Here is a 23,091-nt window from a genome sequence, read left to right as displayed (position 1 = left end):
TTAACCTTATTGCTGGCAGTTATCTCATATCTTAGCTGCTGTTTGCACACTTATCTCCACTTAATGGAAATCCACCCTTCCTCCTTCCATGAGTGCTTAATGGAGTATCTCACTGCCTTGCTACATGATACCCTAGAAAAATTTTATTCAACATGGAAGAACTGGGATGCTTATTAATCATATGTTCCAGTTTAATGACCACACTGAATATAAGTAGCATGATCATCTCTACCCTAACAACCCATCCCCATCTCCCTCCCCCTCCCTTTGTTGATTCTTATTTCGCGTACTTGGCTTGATGGTCGTTACCTGAGGTAACCAATAAAGGACATACCCAAGGTACCATACTCTGCTAAAGCCTGGACTTGAACAATGTCTCAAACCTTTTCTTTCTCCTTTTGGATTGGATTCACATGTTGCTGAATTCTTAGCTTGTTTTTTATGTTGCTTTTTATATTGTTGGCTGGTTAACCTGTTTAACCTTGCTAAGTGGCGTTGATATTGTATAGGGCAGGCATGGGCAAACTTCGGCCTGTTGGGCTTTTTAATCTGGCCTGTCAAATATTAGTACAAAATTGTCCATTGGCAAAAATAGGGTGACCAACAACACTGTTTTCACTGAAACTGAATGTAATTTGAATATATGTTTTCTTTTACTAATAGGTAATGACTTTTACACGTAATTTATATATGCATTCATACAAACTCTCCATCTATCTGAAACTGGCCCGGCCTCTCTGTCAAATTTTAAAATTTATTTGGGCCCTGAGCCATAAATGATTCCCACTCCTGGTATAGAATCTCACTCATATGTTTCCTTTTATGCTTTCTAGTTTTCTGTTTTGTCTTTATTACCCTTTTTTTTTAATTTGTATGTATGTGTGTGTGTACGCCAAAGTATTGTGGAGTGAAAAGTGAGGCCATGTCTGTAACAGCTGAAGCTTATCTGAAATTAAGTCATACAGCAAGACAATAATCCAAGCACATCAGCAAATTATACAACAGAAAAAAAAAAGAATCGAGGTGTTGCAATAGCCCCAGTTGTACCTCAACCCAAATCAAATAAAAATGCTGTGAGGAGTCTCTCACTGAACTAAAGAAATGTTGTAAAAAACAATTTTTTTCACAGCGATGTAAGAATGATAGTCATACAAAAATGACTGCTTCAGATTATTGCTGTGAAAGGTGGTTCTACGAGCTATTAAAGTGAAACAATATTTAAAAAAAAAAGGCACTTACCTTTGTCGGGGAATGTGTATGACTGGGAACAGTGCAGAGATTGGCACAAATTTTTGAATAGCCCACAGGCTGCAAGTTTTCCCTTCAGTCTTTACTGCCGTTTTTCACTTAGGGTTAGATTTAAAAAAAAAATTGGAACCTGCCTAGTACCAGATCATTTTTTTATACTATGTGCTGACCCATAAAATATTAGAATAAGGAGGGTGTACTTTCATTTTCACATGACTGTATAACATTTGTTTATCAGACTATTGGCATTTGTACTTACACTCGAAGCCAAAGAAACAAGATACAAACTGCCAATGACTTTTTAATTCAGACAGAAGAGAAAAACAAGTCAACTGTTCTTGTAATTAGCATTTAAAATAATCCTATTGAGAAACTTTATCTAAGATTAAACTCCTATCTATGCCTTAAAATAAACTTGAGGTGCACATAGAGATTGGGTTTGGAATATTTGACTCCTTAACAATTTTTTTAGAGCTTGCATAATACCAGTGCATGTAATAGCAATTTCCATTCCATCTGCAATCAGTCAGGTAAAACAGACCTCTTCCTGTGTCTGTTGGGATTTATGGAAATACATTTTTAAAAGGTTATCATTAGTTGTTTGAAAATAATAATAATGAGTTTGTCGTCCATTATTAAAGCCAATCTCCATCAGAACTTTGTTGTTAATTGTTCTTATGCCTCATTTTAGGAGCAAGGGAAACATGAAAATGAAGAAGAAGCAAACAAAGCAGCTTGGAAAAAAACTATATTGAATAATCAACAGAAGTAAGATATAGTATGAAATACATTGTGAAAGTTTTTTATTTACCACATTTTTATGGGGGTTTTTTTTGTGACTATGTAAAACCGTATAGTAATGTAAATAATCCGTAAGTAATAAGTCATGTTGTCCAAATTACATATTCGTAAACTAAGCCAGGATAAAACATTCCATAATGATGCCAGGGTCCTGTGTATTAGAAAATCACTAAACTTTTCAGATCTAGAGTTTCCTTGACTTGGTACTGGTAACTATCCCCTTGTCATATGATGAGTAACCTCTGCACCCTGCACAGCAGCTAGAAAGCAGCCACCCTGTCTGGGTCCAGCCGGAAGTTGAAGGATTTATGCTATGGTGTTTCACGTCCTACACTGCCGTGTAAGAGGAGATCAAGCACACATCCAACCCACCTGTCCACCTTTTGATTTGAGGCCTCTGCCCTCTTGGCTCCTATCACAGTGACATGATTTGCTGTGCTTAACTGACTGGCAGATAGTCCCTTACATTATTGAGACAAGTTGAAAAATGTTTTAGGGAGCATGGTAAATAAAAGGTGACCGTATAGAAGTTTTACATACTTGAATCTACTAGACCAGCGGTCCCCAACCAACGGGCCGCGGCCCACTACCGGTCCGCGGCGGTGTTTTCAGTGGGCCGCGAGTACATGATCCATTATTGAAAACGAAGCGGCACCCAACCACCATCCGCAGACCGGAAGTGGTCCGCAGCGGTGTTTGTATGAGATGCCGGTAAATGTACACAGTAGTCTGTGTACAAGCAATGCGAGCACATGACATGCAGCTCGATTGGCTGTCAGATGTCATGTGATCGCTTTGAAGCAGCAGAGGTGCACAGAGAGAAAAGAGAAGACGCCAGAGTATGTCTTCTCTTTTCTCTCTGTGCAAATCCCCCCCCCCCCCCCCCCCCCCCCCCCCCCCCCCCCCGGTCCTCAGAGAAATTTCCTTCGGTGAAACCGGTCCCTGGGGCCAAAAAGGTTGGGGACCGCTGTACTAGACAGCAGGCAATGCAAATTCCAATATACTAAGAACAATTTGAACATTTTTAGCTATTTTGTAAATTCACATCTACAGTATGCTACAATACCCAGTACCAATTTTGAAGTTGATCGCACCTAACCTATACTTATTGGAAAAAAAAATAATGCATGTTATTCTTTAAGCATACAGAACTCCTGTAGTCTGGAATTGTTTGGTTTTAAGAGATTGTGGTGCAGATTTTCCAGCACTGCTTTTAAAGCGGAAGTAAACCCAAAACAAAAAAATCTCACTTAACCTTCGAACCCGCAGAGCAGTCTATCCGTCAGGAGGTTTCTTCCATCGGGTCCCACGTTGCATAGTAGGTTAAGTTGAAAAAAGACATAAGTCCATCAAGTTCAACGACTAGGGAATTACAAATATCCCAGATATAAAACCCTATAAGACATAGTTGGTCCAGAGGAAGGCAAAAAAAAAAAACATTTTACAATTTGCTTTAACGGGAAAAAAATTCCCTCCTGATTCCATGAGGCAATCAGATCTTCCCTGGATTAACAGTCTCTGTTATTTTTACTTTAAAGCCTTAATACCCAGGTATATTCTGTGCTTCTAGAAAAGCATCCAGCTTTTTCCTAAAGCTATCTACAGTAGTTGCTGAAAATACTTCCTGAGGAAGCCTATTCCACATTTTCACAGATCTCACAGTGAAGAATCCCTTCCTTATCCGAAGCTTAAACTTCTATTTCTCCGGACGCAAAGAGTGCCCTCTTGTTCTTTGTAATGATCCCAAAGTGAATAATGGGGAAGAGAGTTTTCTATTTGGACCGTTTATATATTTATACAGGGTGATCATAGATCCCCTCTTCTCAAGGGAGATTAGATTCAGTTCAGCGAATCTCTCCTCTATTCCTTTTTTTAGTTTAAGTGCCCTTCTCTGCACTTTCTCCAATTCCACAGTGTCCTTTTTGTGAACTGGTGCCCAAAACTGGACTGCATATTCCAGATGTGGTCTGACCAATGCTTTGTACAGGGCCATAATTATTTCTCAATCTCTGCAGTCTATTCCTCATTTAATACAAGAAAGTACTTTGCTTGCTTCAGATATTGCAGCTTTGCATTGCATGCTGTTAAGTCTGATCTACCAGAACCCCCAGATCCTTTTCCATTTCTGACCCCCCCCCCAAATGTATTCCCCCTAGACAGTATGAAGCATGCATGTTAGCCTCCAAGTGCATACCTTTACATTAATCTAAATTAAATGTAATTTGCCACTTCAATCAAACAGTACATCCTGGTCTGCTTGTAGGTTATAGACATCCTGTATGGCATGGTCCAGGTATCCGTCTTCAGCACAGCACAGAGGGAAGGCCAGACTTCATCTTCTCTTATCCTCCGGGTTCTTCTTCCTGCGTCACCCAGTCTCGCACTGCACAGGCGCACGAGTTACATAGATTGGGGGAAAAATTGCCCATCTCACTGCACATGCGTGAGATCAGCAGTTATTTTTGTTTCTGTTTATGAAAGGGCTAAAATACTTCTGGGATGTGTGATGTAGATATCCCGGTAGGATCTGGACGCCCATTAATTCTAAAGGGGCGCTGCTGCACCCTTTTTTTTTTTTTTTTATTTTTAATTTAACTTTGTTTAACTTTTACTTTTAATATAAGAGTTGGCTACTTTTTATATATAGTAAAAATTCTGAGTTTAGGTACGATTTAATGTTATGTAAAAATGCACCAGAGCTTTTTTGTGCTTATCTTTTCTAGTATCAATATTGTAATATTCATCATTGCTAATTTTAATATATTTTCAGGTTTGACCATTTTTATTCTGGTTTTGTTTCTGTTCTGTGTATTGTTCAGGGATCATTTAATTGTGCATCAGAAGAAACAGCCTAAGCAAGGAAAACATTTTACAATGAGTATTTAAAGTGAAAAATGTTAAAAAAAAAAGTAATTTATTTGAATAAATATGCATAATGTGCCTATTATTTTAGACAACTGTATATTAGCTGTTTCTTTATTAGGGCATCGCATATTTTGGTTTTGATACGATGTGAGTAAGAGTATAACTATTTTGTGACCTCCACTATCTTTTTTTATAATGTTTTTCAGACTTTTCCAGCGCCTGGATACAAAACTGAAGGACATTTCCAAAATTGCTGGTGAAGTGACACAAAATGTGTCTTTGTCACAAGGAATAGAGCGAAAGAATGTCATACAGCACATTCGCAATATGTACAAAATGGATTTAAGTGCAAGCCGGCATTGGCAGGAACTTGTTCAGCAGCTAACCCATGACAGGTTAGTTGGTAATCATTTGAAATCTTTATTTTATTTTTTGTAAAAACCAACTCCATCATAACATTGTCGGTGCTAATGTGTTAAACAACATTGTATAAATAGCTATAGTTTGTGAAGAAGGAAATACATCTATGTGAAAAAATAACAGTGGCGTGTTTCTGGTTGTGGCAGGGGAGTATCAGAAGATTGGTAATGCAAAGTAACAAATCCTTCCTTAACAAAAAAAATGAATGTTTGTCTTTCTACTACAGTTAGGTTCATAAATATTTGGACAGAGACAACTTTTTTCTAATTTTGATTCTGTACATTACCACAATTAATTTTAAATGAAACAATTCAGATGCAGTTGAACTGCAGACTTTCAGCTTTAATTCAGTGGGTTCCACAAAAACATTGCATAAAAATGTGGGGAACTAAAGGAACTATACACATATATATGTATGTGTGTATATATATATATATATATATATATATATATATATATATATTTTACCCATCACACCTGTACACTCTGCATTGACTAAATGTTTTTACATTTCCACTATAGGAATTTAGTGATATTGTCTAAATGATGTAAAGATTTTAATTTGGGAAAAGACCAGTGTTGATTAAAAAAAAAAAAAAAAAAAAAAAAAAAAAAAAAAATTTCAACAATGAAAGAAACAAAAAAGGAAGAAGAATATTAAATTAAAAAAAAACAATACCCAGAGAAAGTATACAATTCTATAAAACTTTAACAATCTTACCCTTCAGAAAAAAAGTAGATAAAAACGAGAAGCAATGACAATCACCAATCATTATTTGGTGGATGATTTTTCAGGCCCATGTGTTTTTAATGGCAAGGATTGATTCTCCACCAAAGAATGCTTGGTGAAAGTCAGATTTACTGTTTTATAGACATATAAAACATATATCAGTTACATATCAGTTTAAAGGTTACCTTATTAATTCACTTGCAGCTTTTTCTTTTACAGTTGAAGATAATGAGGAATGTGTTTTCTCTTCAAAAATATAAGATAAGGGAGGCTTAACAATTTCTGAGAAATAAATGAATAATATTAAAATCTGACACACACTAATGACAGATCGTATGTATAGCAAAAAATAAAAGAAAATAAAAACTATGTACTTGCTTACTTTCTCAGTCACTTACCCAAAACAAATATGGAGATTTAAAGTAATAGAAAAATTATCAGCAACCTGTTTCAGGTCTTTTATTCAAAGGCTTAATAAATTAGGAATAAATGGAGTCTTTAGTAAAGGAATGCAGGGGTCAGTATGACAGCAAAGCAAGTATAATCCTTGAGAGAGAAAAACTATGGCACTGTCCATATTTGTCTCATAAGAGATGCAAACAGCTACAAAAAAGGGCAGACCCCACAAACTGCACCTTTTTCACTTCAGCATATTGTTGCACCCCAAGATTGTGTATATATTGAATTTTGAATTAATCCAGGGCATTCCATCATCATCACCATCATCATCATCATCCTTCTCTACTAACATCACTGCTGAATGAATTCACCATCTTCATCTGCCTGCAACTAATGTTCATTTATCTTTAATTCTACAGGTACGTCTCCCACTCTGCCAAATCTCAGCACTGTGTATGCAATTGTTTTCCCCTGCAACCCTCATCTGATATTGTATATGGTACGTCTCCCACTCTGCCAAATCTCAGCCCTGTGTATGCAATTGTTTTCCCCTGCAACCCTCATCTGATATTGTATATGGTACGTCTCCCACTCTGGAAAATTTCAACACAGTGTATGCAATTGTTTGCCCCTGCAACCCTCATCTGATATTGTATATGGTACGTCTCCCATTGTAGATGAATTTATTGCACCAACTTTAATTTCCTCATAGATTTATCTGTTCACTATCCCTTAGTTCCAGCCGAGTGCACATTGATATTTGTTGCCCTGCCATCCCCTCCCCTCCCCAGGTTCAACTGATATCCCAAATTCCTTGTTACTCTGATCAGTCCGTCCATAATCAGAACCCAAAGCACTTCTATTTAAACAACAGGCAAGGTCACATTGGGACCCTGGTCACGTGCCCAAATCTCAAGTGCCCAAATTATAAGTGCAATGGGAATTAATCCAGGAAATTGACACTGGAATTGGAACCGATTTGGACCTATAATTATACTCTGCAACTTCTATCTCCTGCCTTTGGACTGATTTATCCACCTGGACTCCAACACATCCTCTGCTGCTGCTACCATTCTAAACTGGTATTTCATCAAACCATCTCTTTGACTGAATCATCATCCCTCACTCCTGGAACTCAGCAAGTTTACAAGCCTCACCTGAACCCATATTATTGGACTGCTTCTTTTGGAATTCAGTTTGCCATATTGTTTATTGTACGCATATGGTTCCCAATTATCTGTATTATTCATCCTGCTCTCTCTTTGTTGGCACTACTCCCTGCACTCCCCAATCTGATAACTCATTGTCTCTTTGCTCTTTCACTCTCCTTATTTCTCTGTCTGTGCTCCTGCACCTTTTTACTTTACTGATACTCTCTGGTGACATCTCACCCAACCCTGGTCCCCCACACAGCCTCTACTTTCCATACACTCTCAGTAAGACCTACTCCTAACCTCATCCCCATTCACCCTACCCATAAGTCCTTATCTTCATGGAAAAATAAGACATCCCCCTGAAAATAAGACCTAGGGCATATTTTGGCATTTCAAAAATATGAGACAGTGCCTTATTATAGGGGAAACAGGGTATGTTTTTTTATAAATATATATGAAAAGGTTTTTTGAATACATTTTAAAAAGTGACTGGGAATATATTAGAACTCTTATTGTTTTTTTTTACTGCTTTCCTGTTCTGACAGGGTTCTAGCATTTCCTTTCTACTAAAGCAAGCGAGCACCCTTTTTTGTTATTTTACTTTTATAGGAAAGATATTTATTGTATACACCAGGGGAGGGTTGCATTAATTAGTACTGATTTTGGATCCAATCTGTGATTATTGTTTCTTTTGTTCTCATTTTAAGGGCTGTTTGGTATGACCCAGAATCATATCCTACCTCTTATCAGCTTGATCCCACTGAGGGTCCAAATCGGGAGAGGCGTCGTTTACAAAGATGCTACCTAACCATTCCAAAGAAATACATTCTCAAGGACAGGCAAAAGAAAGAAGGCAAGTTAATTGGTGTTTTTGTCTTTAATTTAATCATCCAAATAAATGTATATAGTGAGAACATACTGTACTTTTTTTAGTATTTATATATTTTATGAGCTGCTGTTGCTGAAATAAACAGTTGTAATATGTTCCTACTGTGCTGTAGAGTTTATTAGAGCAAGGAGTGAGACAGCACTTTTTAATCTGGAATTTTGTAAATACCATAACATGTTTTTATCAGTAAACCAGTGAACTTTAGCTCTAAAATAATATTAACCACCTGGGGGGTTAGTCCGACCTTGGTTCGGTTTAAGTTAACTTGCTACAATCGTTTACCCCGAACCAAGGTCGGGGTAGCTAAAAGTATAAACATGCATTACAGTGCAATCCTATTGTCATACAACATTGTATGACAATCGGATTACAACTGAAAAAAAATACTTACCTTGTCCCCGCAGCTCCTCCGGAGACGTCTTCTGTCTTCTCCCGGCGTTTGCAGTGACGATCTCCGGGGTTTCCTGGTGATGTTGCTGCATGCTTCGGTGCAGGCGGGAGGAGGGGCGGGAAAATCAAATAACTTTACCTTGAATTCAATACAAAAAAGCTGTATTGAGTCCAATACAAAGAAATCTTTAAATAATATATAAATAATTGTATTACACCATAACATTTGTATTGAGTCCAATACAAAGAAATCTTTATATAATATATAAATAATTGTATTACATATATATTTTATAAGCTACTATACAGTTACATTACATTATACACTATTTTTTTTTTTTTAAGGATTTTTTTTTTTATGTTTTTTAAAAAATTTTTTATTAAATTTGGACATATTTCCGTGAGTTATGCAGTAATTCGGCGAATTATGAGTAATTATTGAGTAATTCAGTGAATTATAGCCTACAATGTACAATAAATTTCCATGCAAAAAATATAACACTTTTTGCATTGAAGTACGGAAGTTCGGAAAGAATTAGAACACCCGGCGCTCTTGTACGTGTCCCTCGGCGATTCCTGATGATGTCAGTGCATGCGCCCATCGACGAGGGTTGAGGCGGGAAATTCAAATATTTTGTATTGGATTCAATACAAAGTCCTGTATCTAATCCAATACAAAATAAAACAAAATATATTTATGTGGTTTTGTCTATAGGTATGTGACGTTGGAGGTGTTTTAGAAAAATATATTACTATATAGTATACCGAATTATTGCATTTTCGGTCTTTTTGATTTTTTTTTTATGTATTCTTGTTTAAGCTGATTTTTGTGTTTTTTATTTAATTTTATTAAAAGTAAATTTTTTTTTTCTTTTTACACGATTGTGTGTTTCAAACTTTTTTTTATTCATGATATCTACTAGACGCTTGTTCGGACATATTTCTGTAAGTTACAGGTCTACAATTTAAAAAAAAATACTGTACTATACTGTAAATATCCAAATATGTACAATTCTTCCTCAAGGATTGTGCAAAGTAAACATTAAAATCCATACTTGAATAACCTGATGCTTTTGGCAAATCATTTAAACATAATGCTCTAACGTATTCTCATTATACTACCTCCCTAATATAACGCTGATATTGTTGATTATGAATAATATATGCATAAATATGGATATTATATCATCCCTTTTAATGCACAAAAATATTCAATAAATGAAGGTTCATGCACAAATAGCTAGTCATTCAAACAGATTAATTAACCCCCCTAGCGGTATTCCCGAGTGTGACTCGGGGTAGATTTTACCTGCAAAATACCTGGTCACACTCGGGGTCGCTTAAAATTTAAATTTAAAAAAAAACGCCGTTCTTCGACAGCGTCCTGCGGCGTCCTGCTGTTCACCACAGGTCCTGGGGACACATCCTCCGATCTCCAACCACGAACTGCAGAGACGATTTCCGGGGTTTTCCGGTGACGTCGGTGCATGTGTCAGTGTGGGCGGGAGGATCAGTGGGAAATTCAATAAAATTTTGTATTGGATTCAATACAAAATAGCTGTATTGCATCCAATACAAAGAAATGTATATATTATACATGTTGCTGTATAGTTATAATATATGTTTCTTTAACAGATTTTTTGTGGTTTTTTTTTTTCTTAAACGTTTTTAATTACATTTATTAAATATTGGACATATTTCGGTGAGTTATGCCTAAGAATTATAGCCTACAATGTAAAATACATTTCCTTACAAAAAAAATGTGACGCTTTTTGCATGGAAATGTACATGGAAATTTGCATGGCAAAGCACAGGAGCTTAAATTTGATTCTAAGGTGAAATGGAAGCCAATGGAGAGAACTAGAAAGAGATGCAGCGGAAGAGGAGCGGAGGGAAGGATGGATGAGTCTGGCTGCAGCATTCATAATAGATTGTAGAGGAGAGAGTCGGGTTAGTGGAATACCAGCAAGAAGGATGTTACAGTAGTCCAGACGGGAGATAAGAGCATGTACAAGGAGTTTGGTGCTCTCAGGGGACAGGTAGGGGTGGATTTTGGAGATGTTGCGTAGGTGAAAGTGACAGGACCTGGAAATGTTCTGAATATGGGGGGTAAATGAGAGGGCCGAGTCAAAGGTGACACCAAGACAACGTGCCTGAGGGGAGGGCCAAATAACAGTGTTGTTAACAGTTAGATATAAGTCAGGGGGATTTGGAATTTGAGGGGGGGGGATGATGATGAGTTCTGTTTTATCCAGGTTGAGTTTCAGGAATAAGTCAGACATCCATGATTAGATGGCTGACAGGCAGCATGAGACCTTATCCAGGACTGAGGGAGACAGGTCAGGGGTGGACAGATAAATTTGAGTGTCATCAGCATACAGATGGTACTGTAAGCCAAAGGAGGATATGAGATAGAGATTAGTAGTTGGTAGTTCGAGAGTAGGGAGGGGTCCAGTGAGGGTTTCTTTAGGATAGGGGGAATTATGGCATGTTTAAAAGCTGAGGAGTGTTTACCAGTAGAAAGGGAGAGGTTGGATAGTTCGGTTAGGGCAGGGGCCAGGGTGGAGGAATGGGCACGGAGTATGTCAGAGAGAATTGGGTCAAGTGGACTTGTAGTAGATGGAGATGATGAGAGAAGAGTTAAGACTTCGTCCACAGGGCTGAGGGAGGCCAGTGATGATTTACAGGTGGAAGGGGTGGGTATGGTTGGAGTGGCTCGGTGGGCAGTGATATCATGTCTGATTTTGTCTATTTTATCTCTAAAATAGGTGGCAATGTCTTGGGCAGAGAAGGATGTTGTGGGGGGAGCAGGTGTGGGGTTTAGGAGGGAGTCTTTTGTAGAGAAGAGGTTGCGTGGGTTGGAGGCTTGAGCGGAAATGACTGAGGAGAAATAATTTTGTTTGGTGACAGTGAGCTCTGTGTTAAAGCTTTGAAGCTTGGCTTTGTAGTCCATGAAGTCAGCGCCAGATTTCCTCCACTTGCGCTCGGCTGCAGGAACAGACTTTTGTAACTGTTTGGTGTGGTTGTTGAGCCAGGGTCGGGTGTTGGCAGGGCGGGGGTGGCAGGAGCAACATTATCCAAAGCCAGGGAAAGAGAGTGGTTTAACATGGTGGCAGCTTCATCTGGGGAGGTGATTTTGGAGAGGGAGAGGTTAGGGACACAAGGCAGTTTGAGAAAAGGTTGTGGTCAAGGTTACGGATATCTCTCTGCCATTGACCAAGTCTGGGATGTGGCAAGGAAGGGCAAGGGTTTGATAGGTTGAAAGTTATAAGGTTATGATCAGAGAGGGGAATGGTGAGTTGTCAAGGAGGGTGAGGTTGCAGAGTTTAGAAAATACCAGGTCTAAAGTGTGTCCGGCTATGTGTGTGGGGCCATTGATGTGCTGTGTGAGTCCAAATGAGGAGGTAATTGCAGGCAGATGAAGATGGTGAATTCATTCAGCAGTGATGTTAGTAGAGAAGGATGATGATGATGATGGTGATGATGATGGAATGCCCTGGATTAATTCAAAATTCAATATATACACAATCTTGGGGTGCAACAATATGCTGAAGTGAAAAAGGTGCAGTTTGTGGGGTCTGCCCTTTTTTGTAGCTGTTTGCATCTCTTATGAGACAAATATGGACAGTGCCATAGTTTTTCTCTCTCAAGGATTATACTTGCTTTGCTGTCATACTGACCCCTGCATTCCTTTACTAAAGACTCCATTTATTCCTAATTTATTAAGCCTTTGAATAAAAGACCTGAAACAGGTTGCTGATAATTTTTCTATTACTTTAAATCTCCATATTTGTTTTGGGTAAGTGACTGAGAAAGTAAGCAAGTACATAGTTTTTATTTTCTTTTATTTTTTGCTATACATACGATCTGTCATTAGTGTGTGTCAGATTTTAATATTATTCATTTATTTCTCAGAAATTGTTAAGCCTCCCTTATCTTATATTTTTGAAGAGAAAACACATTCCTCATTATCTTCAACTGTAAAAGAAAAAGCTGCAAGTGAATTAATAAGGTAACCTTTAAACTGATATGTAACTGATATATGTTTTATATGTCTATAAAACAGTAAATCTGACTTTCACCAAGCATTCTTTGGTGGAGAATCAATCCTTGCCATTAAAAACACATGGGCCTGAAAAATCATCCACCAAATAATGATTGGTGATTGTCATTGCTTCTCGTTTTTATCTACTTTTTTTCTGAAGGGTAAGATTGTTAAAGTTTTATAGAATTGTATACTTTCTCTGGGTATTGTTTTTTTTTAATTTAATATTCTTCTTCCTTTTTTGTTTCTTTTTTTGTTGAAATTTTTTTTTTTTTTTTTTTTTTTTTTTTAATCAACACTGGTCTAATAGAAAAATGAAATCTTTACATCATTTAGACAATATCACTAAATTCCTATAGTGGAAATGTAAAAACATTTAGTCAATGCAGAGTGTACAGGTGTGATGGGTAAATCCTGGGTGCAGCATAAGGTCCAAGTTCAGGACTTATTTTCTTCGAATAGTTCTTGGACCTGGCATTCAAATACACAAAAATAATAGTTCTCTCTCATAAATATAGTTGTACTAAGTGCCCTTCTCTCCTGCAGTTTAGACAATCTTTAGAAACTTTTCTATATCTGGTAAACAGACAATACTTTGTACAGTCACCCCTTTGCCTATAAGCAACTTTGTACAGTCACCCCTTTGCCTATAAGCATTTGATGTTATTGATATCAAAGAATCATAAACCACAAGATGCCTTTGTTTTACATTATCCACAAGGCAGCAGAAGTGTGACTTGGCAACAGTGACTGAAGTAGTATTAAGTATTACTATTACTTTAAGAAAGTATACTATGGGCTATAACAAATTGCTTTTGAAGCAGTCAAAGTTTAAGGTAGATTGCAGACAAAGGTTATGGAATATCTACCCTTCACCATTTCTTCCAATATTTATACATAATCATTAACGGCAAGAATACAAAATACTTTACCTCCAATGTATTGTATTCCTTTCACTAATGTTTAATGCTTATATTTTGGAGACCATGATTTCATATCTGATATGGTACAGTGTTATTATTTGCCTTGTATTCGTGAAAAGTTTGTAGTGATACGTTTTGACGTAGCTGTCATTGTAGTGTGACAGAGTAAAGGCATCAGTTGATCAGAGCTTCTTGGTACTTTTTCATATCTCTGTTGTAGGCATTATTGTACAGCTTAAACAAAAATGTTAAATCTTTTTAATGTATGGGTGTATATTTAAATCCAGGGTCAATCGAAGATGCATCAATGTAGCACCATCCAGAGAAACAGTTGGAGAGCTCTTGTTAGGTGAGTGAATATTTTATTGGTTAAAAGATAATGATGTAGTATCTTTTCTCATTAAAGTGGACCTAAAGTAAAAAAAAAAAAAAAAATTACTTGCACAGATCTGCCGCTGTATTTGTCAAAAAAATGCCAATCTCATTGTGCATGTGTGAGATCGCCATCTTTCTCTTTTCACTGACCGAAAAGTCCCTCCTGCACATGCCCGTTCGCGGAGCCTCCTGGGATTCATGGCGTGCATATCCCAGGAGGCTCTGCGCTCCCATTCAGTCTTTTTGTGTTTGAAAAAAAAAAAAAAACATAGCAAAGGGTTATCTACCGTTCTATATAAAATAAAAATTGTAGTGATTTCAAGAGCTGGGTCCCCAAATGTACTTTGCATATTAGTGACTCCTGGAGGCCATTTCCATGGCATTGAGCATTAGGATACTGCCAATTGTCTGTGTTACCTAAAATATAAATTTGCCCACTCACCAAACTTTAAGGCTGCTTTCAGACTGACAGTGAGGTTGCGGTGCGGTTTCCCCTTCCTCATGCCATGGAACTCTGCTTAGGAGGGACACTCAGTACTGCTTACTGCTGCCTGGAGTCAAATCTGCAGACACTGTGGTGCGAGGGAAAGGGTGTATCGCTGGTGGGGTGCCTGTTACACTTAGCCTGACACTTACCTATTCTGGAACAGAGCCAACTTAAAATGTGGGAGCCAGTGGGAAACACTTTTTGTCCACCCCCCCCCCCCCCCTTAATGTTTGACCCATCCTATGCTACCCTGTCACACATAACTATCTATTAATCTCTGTGAACCCCAATTTCTCTGTAACATTCACTATAGATGGAGCTTTTATTGACACGTGTGAGAACAATCAAATGTGGCTATTGCTCTAAATTTTTAAGGTGGTGCATCAGTTTAGACCTAAAATAAATAACAGAATTACATAGAAACAATCCAGGGACTTTCTACCTTACAAGGTAAACAATAAAATGTGAACAATTTGTGCACTATAGAAACAGTTAACCTTTTTCCTAAGAACCTGTTATCATAAATAACTCCTATGTAGGAGTTTTGTCAAGTCTTAGGAAACAATTTTCACTATCATGAGTTCTTTATTATTAAAAAGATTTATGATATCAGATAAACAATGGTCAACAAACAAGCATGGCTGTTGAGTTGGAGTTGAGGAGTTAGAGACAATTTTGGGTACCTGGAGTTGGAGTCGATAAAAATTATATTATAATTATACCTTATATTATAATTATATTTTATATTATATTTAAAAAATACAGCAAATTCAAATCTACCACCTGGGCAATTACCCCGCTTAGGTCAGGGTATGAAAACTTGTTGAAAGCATGGCTAAAAATAGAATCGGGCGTCTCCTACCTGTGCCACTGACATCCTCCAGTGTCGTCAGATCCAAGTTCTCCAGCTTCGATGCCTGTCTTCTCTGTCGGATTGCGGTCGTCTTTGTCGTCGCTCGGCGATTCCTGATAACGGTGCATGCACCCATCAGCGCGAAATTCAAATTTCATATTTTGTATTGGATTCAATACAAGCCCCTGTATCCAATCCAATACAAAATATCACAAAATAAACCAAAGTAAATAACCAGGAAATTTAAATTCATATTTTTTATTGGATTCAAATAATAATAATAATACAAAATAATACAAAAAATAATACAAAATAAACACAAAGTAAATACAAAATCACAGTTTTAAAAATTACCAGTTAATCCCTGGATTGCTAGTGTGTAGCACTGTGTCTGCTGTCTGCTATTACCTTTGCTGATCTTTGCCTAATTTTGACCATTCCCTGCCTGCCGTCTGCGTTGACCTCTGCCTGGACTCTGACATCACTGCCTGCCCTGACCTCTGCCTAGACCCGGACTTTACCGCCAGCATGATCCCTGCTAAAGCTTCAAGCTCCAGAAGGCATCTATCCACCGAAGATATGTTGAAACAGACCGAGACCACGAGTAGTGATTCAAGGGAAGGTTAGTGATGTGCGCACCTGGTGCGCGATGACACTTGTCAGGCCCAGCCAGTGCTCCCTAGGTTTCCATTTACTGGGGCACCTGGCCTGAAAGTGCACTGTGAGCACAACCCCCTGTCCTACCTGGAGCTGTTTCTGAATGCCAAAGTCATTCAGAAAAAAGTTGAAGAAACAAACAGATATACAGCGCAATAGCTGCTGGCTGCTCCACATGCAAGATTGTTCGGAACCAGGAAGTGGGAACCTGTCACCCAAAAGAATATTTGGCTTTTTCTGGGCCTTGTTATTCCCAGGGGGTGGTGGGAATCCCCTGCAGAAGTAGTACTGGTCCACCAACAAACTGCTGGCCTCCTTTTTTTGGGAACTATTATGCCTGAATATCAATTTGGCCTAATCATGAAATGAATACATTTTACCAACAATGATGATTTTGATGAGACCACCCATCCTGCCCCCAAGCTAAAAAAAAAATTTGGGAGGTTTATAAAATGATTATGAAGAACTTCAAATCCTGCTGTGTGCCAGAAAGGGACATTAGTGTGGATGAAAGTCTGATGGCATATAAAGGGGGACTGAGTCGGGTGCCATCCAAGAGAGCACAAATTGGGATCAAATCTTTTATGTTGTGCAAATCGGAATCTGGATATATCTGGAACTCGCAAAATGTTACCCCAGGTTTATTTCCTTTGGATTGGCAACGTCTTCGGTGCTGTCTCTTATTGAGTCTTTGCTGAACCAAGGGTATTGTCTTGTCTACAGACTATTTTAACTCATCCCCTGAGTTTTACAAGTACCTGATACAAAACAAAACGGATGCCTATGGAACCGTTAGGGCTAACCATCGCGAATTGCCAGCCAATTTCACCACACAAAAGCTCAAGGGGATAAAGTTGCCTGGCAGAAAGGAAAAATAATGGCTCTCCGATGGCATGATAAGAAGGATGTCTGCATGATGAGCACTGTTCACAACACTGCCACTGTTCAAACCAGAACAAGAAGTGGGAAAGATGTTCAGAAGCCCAAGGTAGTCATCGACTACAACCACTCAATGGGGGGTGTCGACAGAGCTGACCAGGCCAAGACTTTCAGCTGTCAGAAAGCAACAGAGAAAATACTATAAAAAATCTTTCGCCATCTAGTGGAACAGTGTCTATGGAATGTGTACATTATATTCAAAAAAACTGTACCCCACCCTGAATTTATATGGAAAATCTGTGAGTCTATATGTGTGAAACGCCTAACACCAGAAGAGGATGCAAATCAACATGAACTTGGACGACGTGCTTCATACGTGGTGAACCCGCTACACCTGAGTGCTCGTCATTTTCCGGAGGAAATTCCACCAACCCCATGAAAGCAAAAGCACACAAATGTGTGTGGTGTGCTGCTCCAAGAGAGGGGAGGACTGGAAAAAAATCCGGAAGGAAACCTGGCTCTACTGTCCTGAATGTGATGTTGGACTCTGTGCTGCCCCCTGTTTTAAAATTTACCACACTGGGGGGCAGGGGGGAGTTGTTTTAGAAAAATATAGTACTATGCAGTATACAGAATTCTTGCATTTTCAGTATTTTCAGTATTTTTAAATTATTTATGCATTCTTGTTTAAGCTATTTTTTTTATTTAATTTGTATTATTAAATGTATTAATTTTTTTTACATGATTGTGTGTTTTAAACTTTTATATTCAGGATATCTACTAGACCCTTGTTTGGACAAGTTACAAGTCCACAATATAAAAAAGAATTTCATGAAAAACAGTGTACCGCTTTTGGTATAGAAATCCAGACTTCAGTGTAACGCCCAGGAGGTTAAGTACTTCTCTGATGTAAGAATAAAGCCCAGTGTATAGTTGTATTTATACCAGTGTGAAGTTCAGCTGAGCTAATATACAACCTGACATTCACATTATTTTAATCTGGATTATGTACATTACAAAAAGTGTTTTCATTTTATTTCAGATATAATGTATTTAACAAGTTCCTTTGAGTGTAAACAAGTGTAATGATATAAGTGTAGGTGAGTTCTATGGCCTGATGTGTGTTCTGGTGTCCGTTCTGGTGTCCTGTCTGCATTCTCCATATATACTCCCATCCAGGGCTGAACTGTAACATCATTTTGCACACCACCTAATACTAGTAAGTTAGTTAAGTGTCCCCCTTGGCCCGGAACCCTCCCACTGTCCTTTCTAAAGCAGAAGATCAGCAAACAAAGATAAAGGCAGGAGTCACTTCCTCTGTCTGCTAAAAGAGCTTAGAAGAACTTGGAGGAACAGCTTTGAAGGATTCAACTGTAAGTGTTCTTGTTTATTTTAAAACTCCATGGGTGCTTGTGTGTACAATGATGGAAGGCTGTGTGCATGTTTCTGGATAAATCTGCAGGGCTATGTGTATGTTTGTATGTATTGTGCATATGGATGTTTGTGTATAGTGCATATTGTGTGTATGTTTCTGAGTAAAATTTAGGGCTCTTTGTTGTGTGTGTATAGTATATATGTTTGTGAATGTTTTTTTGTATAGGGCAAATTATTTCTAAGTTTAGTGCAGGGCTATAGCTGTGTGTATAGTGCCGTGTTGTATGTATGTTTGCAATAGTGCAGGACTATGTGTAGTAACTGTTGCAGCCAGAACCCCTAAAACAGATGCCATTTTGAAAAGACACGCAGGAAAAGGAGCCATTTTGGATCAAAGGACACGCTGAGGAAGCACTAATTTGATAGTAAAGCGTTTGCTTGAACTAAAAGATTTTCTTGAAGAACTGGAAAATGTTTTATTAACTGAAAGCCTGTGGACACAAGTAAAATCACTGGAAAATCTACTTTCTAACCCCATTTACTATCACCAAGAGTTTGCAATCTGAAGACTTAACACCTGGTAAATTCTTCTTGAAATGGAAGAGCTTGATAATGCCTGAACAAAAGTGGAGGGGTAATAGCTGATGGCATTGTATCTTCAATGAAGAAAAGAGAGAATCCTTACAGGATAATCAAATCGTGTTAGCTGCTATTTATGTTGATCCAATGAGCCGAATTTTGTTGACCAGACTGATACTGCACAAAAGTCCCTCTATGGTGTAGCAGTTCACATGAAGGGAATACTACCTGAAACACCACCACTTGATGAAGCTATAAGCACTGGTAACTCAGGATCATCCTCTTCAAATGAAGAATTTGACATTGATTCCTACTTGGACAAAATGCAACAGTAAACAGGAATTTCAACAGTAAAGTGACGTTGCATATGCACGAAAGAGATTCCAGCAGGAGTTTTTTGAAGAAGTTAAATGAAGTACAAAAGTATGAATGCTCATCGAAACTGACTGTAGTAGAAGCCATCCTTGTTTATCCCAAGATTATTAGTGATGCGTCTAGAACCGTAACAGCAATGCCCCCCACCCAAGTCAGTGTTGAAAGACTATTTTTAGCACTAAATATATTTAGGTCTGATTTAAAAGCTTCTATGAAAGAGGATCTGGCAGAAGCAATTCTGTTTCTTAGAACAACACTACATTGAGTGAGTTTTGGATTGCATTTAACAGCTATTCCACTCTACAACTATATTCCAAGCTTAATATATAAACTGTTTTAGGTTTTATAGCTTTTGTTTTTGTTCATGTAGTTAAGCTTTTAAAATTACCAAAGAATGTGGTTCATACAATTAAACTGGTAAAGTTCCTATTCCTGATTTTTATGCATGCTATGCTACTACTTTGTTTAATCTGGCCAATACTGTAGAGCGTCAGCTTCCTAGCCAGTAGTTCTGTAGTTAAATGGCGTGTAAGTTGCCTTTCTTCAATCAACGGGGAAAATACATTAGCATATTACAGGGTTTTTCATTTTATCTTTCACATTTTTGCATTCAAACTTCACAAAAAAGAAGACCCCCTAATTATTTATAAATCAGTACCTTTATTATAAAATTATATATAACACATTATTTTTACCATAAAAGAAACAATATATATATATTAAATAAAAATATGTAATAAATGATTTATTAATCAATAATGCTTTCTCTTATTTATGCATAAAGCTAAACATTTTTGTACACATGTGAGCAATCCTGCTCGCTTCATGTTAAAAATACACTATTGATGCTTTCTAATGAAGCACCTGAATTATTAGCTTATTTCTTCTTATTACTTCTTTCCATTTGGAGAATATGTTCTCAACAGGATTAAGAAATCGAGAGTATGGTGGTAAAAAGTTGGTGTCCCTTACTTTCAACCAAGCTTTTTACCTGGCTAGTTTTATGAAAGGGGACATTATCCATAATTAGGATGGCATTTCTGAACACTCTTTTCACTAAAAACATTCAAAACCTCATCATTAAAATTGAGGAATGCTTCTTGATTAAATGCTCGTGCTTGTCACTTAAACTGCCGGGTCCTAATTTTATCCCTCACACAACAAATTGAATAATTTCTGAAACGCACTTCAGCCACAACATGCACTGCCCTTTTACCAGTAGGAGATCCTCCATTTTTGGTTCTCATTGAGATGGTAAAACCTACTTCATCAAGAAAGTAGATGTTTTATTCATCTTCCTTAGCAATGAGATTAAGGATTTTGTTAGCATAGCTAAGCCTTTCTTGAAGAGAGTGGGAACCATTGCGCCTTGCGGGAATTAAAGAAGTTCTTTTTAATGACCATTGGAATTTATCAATGCGCATCTATCTGTTGTTGAAAACGAATTATTTCCCAGGCCTCCTTTTAGTAGTTTTTCCACTCTACCGGAAAATTCATAGGTCTTAATCATTTTGGTTATGGTTGTGCGATTATATCCCAAAACCGTTGCTATCTGGGAGGCATCACTTCCATTCAAATAACTGTCTGGCAAGTGCAATACTACCGTATTTTCCGGCGTATAAGACGACTTTTTAACCCCGAAAAATCTGTGCCAAAGTCGGGGGTCATCTTATACGCCGGGTATAAGACCTGGAGCTTGCTTCCCCTTGCTTCATATGTCCGGCGCCAATTAATTGGCAGACCACTCTAACCAATCAGTTGGGGGTCGTCTTATACGCCCATTCGTCCTGTACACCGGAAAATACAGTAAATATAAAGCTAATATCTTTCAAGATAAAAAGATGAATAATATCTTAAAACTCAGTATAATGAATCCCTAAAAAAAAGATATTTTAAAATTATATAAAGAAAAATTCAAGATCAATTTTTATTGTTTCTTAAGAAAAACTTTTATGGTAAAAATATTGTGTTCTATTTAATTTTATAATAAATGTATTGATTTATGATTAATTAGGGGGTCCAAATTTTTGTTTGTGAAGTTTGGTTGCAAAAGTATGAAGTTTGAATGCAAAAAAATATTTTGACAAGCAAACAACAAAAAATGTAACGTTGAAAGGCATTCTGAAACACTGAAAAAAAAAAAACTGAAGATGGGCAAAAGAGCGATTTCGCAACTACTACAGAAGGTTGAGCAGAGCAAACATACTTTCAAGAAGTGCATCAACTTTCCAAATTCAACTACAGCTGCTACCGTGTTTCCCCGATGATAAGGCATCCCCATCAATTAAGCCACCCCCGATTTTTGCTCAAACAAATAAAATAAAGCACCCCCCGCAAATAAGCCATCTTCCGATACCTGATACTGTGTGCCTCTGTGTGACTCCTCGATGCTGGCTGCAGTGCAGAGTGAAACTGAAAGTAACTTCAAAGAATCAATGGCACATGAGTGATTTTCAACAATAAATGTGTACTGTAGTCTTCTTCATGAAAAAATAAGACATCCCCCTGAAAATAAGACAGTGCCTTAGCATAGGGGAAACAGGGTAGTTTTGTGGCAGCTCATGGGATCATAAGGAGGGTGAAGCCGATCACAGACAGAGAATACATGAAAGAATTGTTCATAAAAATATCAGAGCATCAATCTATTCTCCGAATTCAAAAACAAACAGGAAATTCAGAAAATTAAAGAAATGCCTCTCTGCAAAGACCATCAAGGACAGGACCATTTAAATGGCAACAAACAGCACCACTAAGCAAATTAATGACATCAATTCAGCTCAAGCATATTCAACTGTCTGTAGTAGTAAAACGTATGTACTTTTCGTCAAACTTAAGTGACAGGTCGACACTCCCTTTCCCCACCCACTCCACCGCCGTCCCACATCCCTCCCATCTCCAGCCCACCGCCCTCCCCCTAGCCCTCCTATATTCCACTCGCTCTCCACCCATATATCGTTTAATAACGCTGGTAATTTCATAGTTATTCATTTTATTGAAAATCGTACAGTACTTCTCTTCTGGTTTTTTTTTCAAAAATATTTTCATGAATTGAATACACAATCATCTTAATAGTGTTTTGCGTAGGTTCCGTAGATCTAATTTCAGCCCTGAGATTCCTGGTTTTTACTAGAGAGAAATGTACACCAGGTTCTTGATCAGGCGATAAATCAAAAGCGAATAAAAAAGTGTAACTGTTCAAGAATTCTGAACGATCCACCGATAAAGCGCTGTCAGCCTTTTGCTTGCCCAAAATATTTACTAGGGCCATATATTCGCGAACAGCTGAAGTGCCTTGAAAATTAGGTTGAAACGGTTTTGCAGGTATCTGCTGTCCATCCAAATATAAGGCGGCATCATTTACATTGTAGTGGTTGAAGCACAATGGATTTCTCTAGTAATTACCCAAAAACGAGTTGTTGTCCACAAATGCTAGTATTACAGTTTTTGGAATGTTTTTTTTGGTTCGATATTCCTGGTTTGATTTTCGTGGTTCGATATTCGCGTGCCAGCAGGAATACTATACTCTTTAAGAGATGCTCGATCGACCGAGTACTTTGCGTTAGCTGTTAACAGAGCGCGACTGTGGCCTATTCTTACAGCGGGCGATTCTTGAACTCTTTTGACATACAAGGAAGCGTGTTGTATTTG

At 37.8% G+C, this 23,091-nt stretch overlaps 1 protein-coding gene across 3 annotated transcripts in view; it reads left to right on the top strand.

Moving 5' to 3' along the window:
* LYST (lysosomal trafficking regulator) overlaps window positions 1-23,091 on the top strand; it is a 204,136-nt gene that overhangs the window by 115,535 nt on the left and 65,510 nt on the right. For all 3 annotated transcript variants that reach the window (XM_072409083.1, XM_072409085.1, XM_072409084.1), the window contains 5 exons: window positions 1,940-2,016; window positions 5,121-5,309; window positions 8,325-8,470; window positions 12,812-12,908; window positions 14,152-14,213. In XM_072409083.1, coding sequence (XP_072265184.1) covers window positions 1,940-2,016; window positions 5,121-5,309; window positions 8,325-8,470; window positions 12,812-12,908; window positions 14,152-14,213 — 571 coding nt within the window. The remainder of the gene's footprint in view (window positions 1-1,939; window positions 2,017-5,120; window positions 5,310-8,324; window positions 8,471-12,811; window positions 12,909-14,151; window positions 14,214-23,091) is intronic.

Source organism: Pyxicephalus adspersus, chromosome 4, assembly GCF_032062135.1.
Source record: "Pyxicephalus adspersus chromosome 4, UCB_Pads_2.0, whole genome shotgun sequence".
Classification (NCBI taxonomy): Eukaryota; Metazoa; Chordata; class Amphibia; order Anura; family Pyxicephalidae; genus Pyxicephalus; species Pyxicephalus adspersus.
This window is presented reverse-complemented; position numbering and strand designations above follow the sequence as displayed.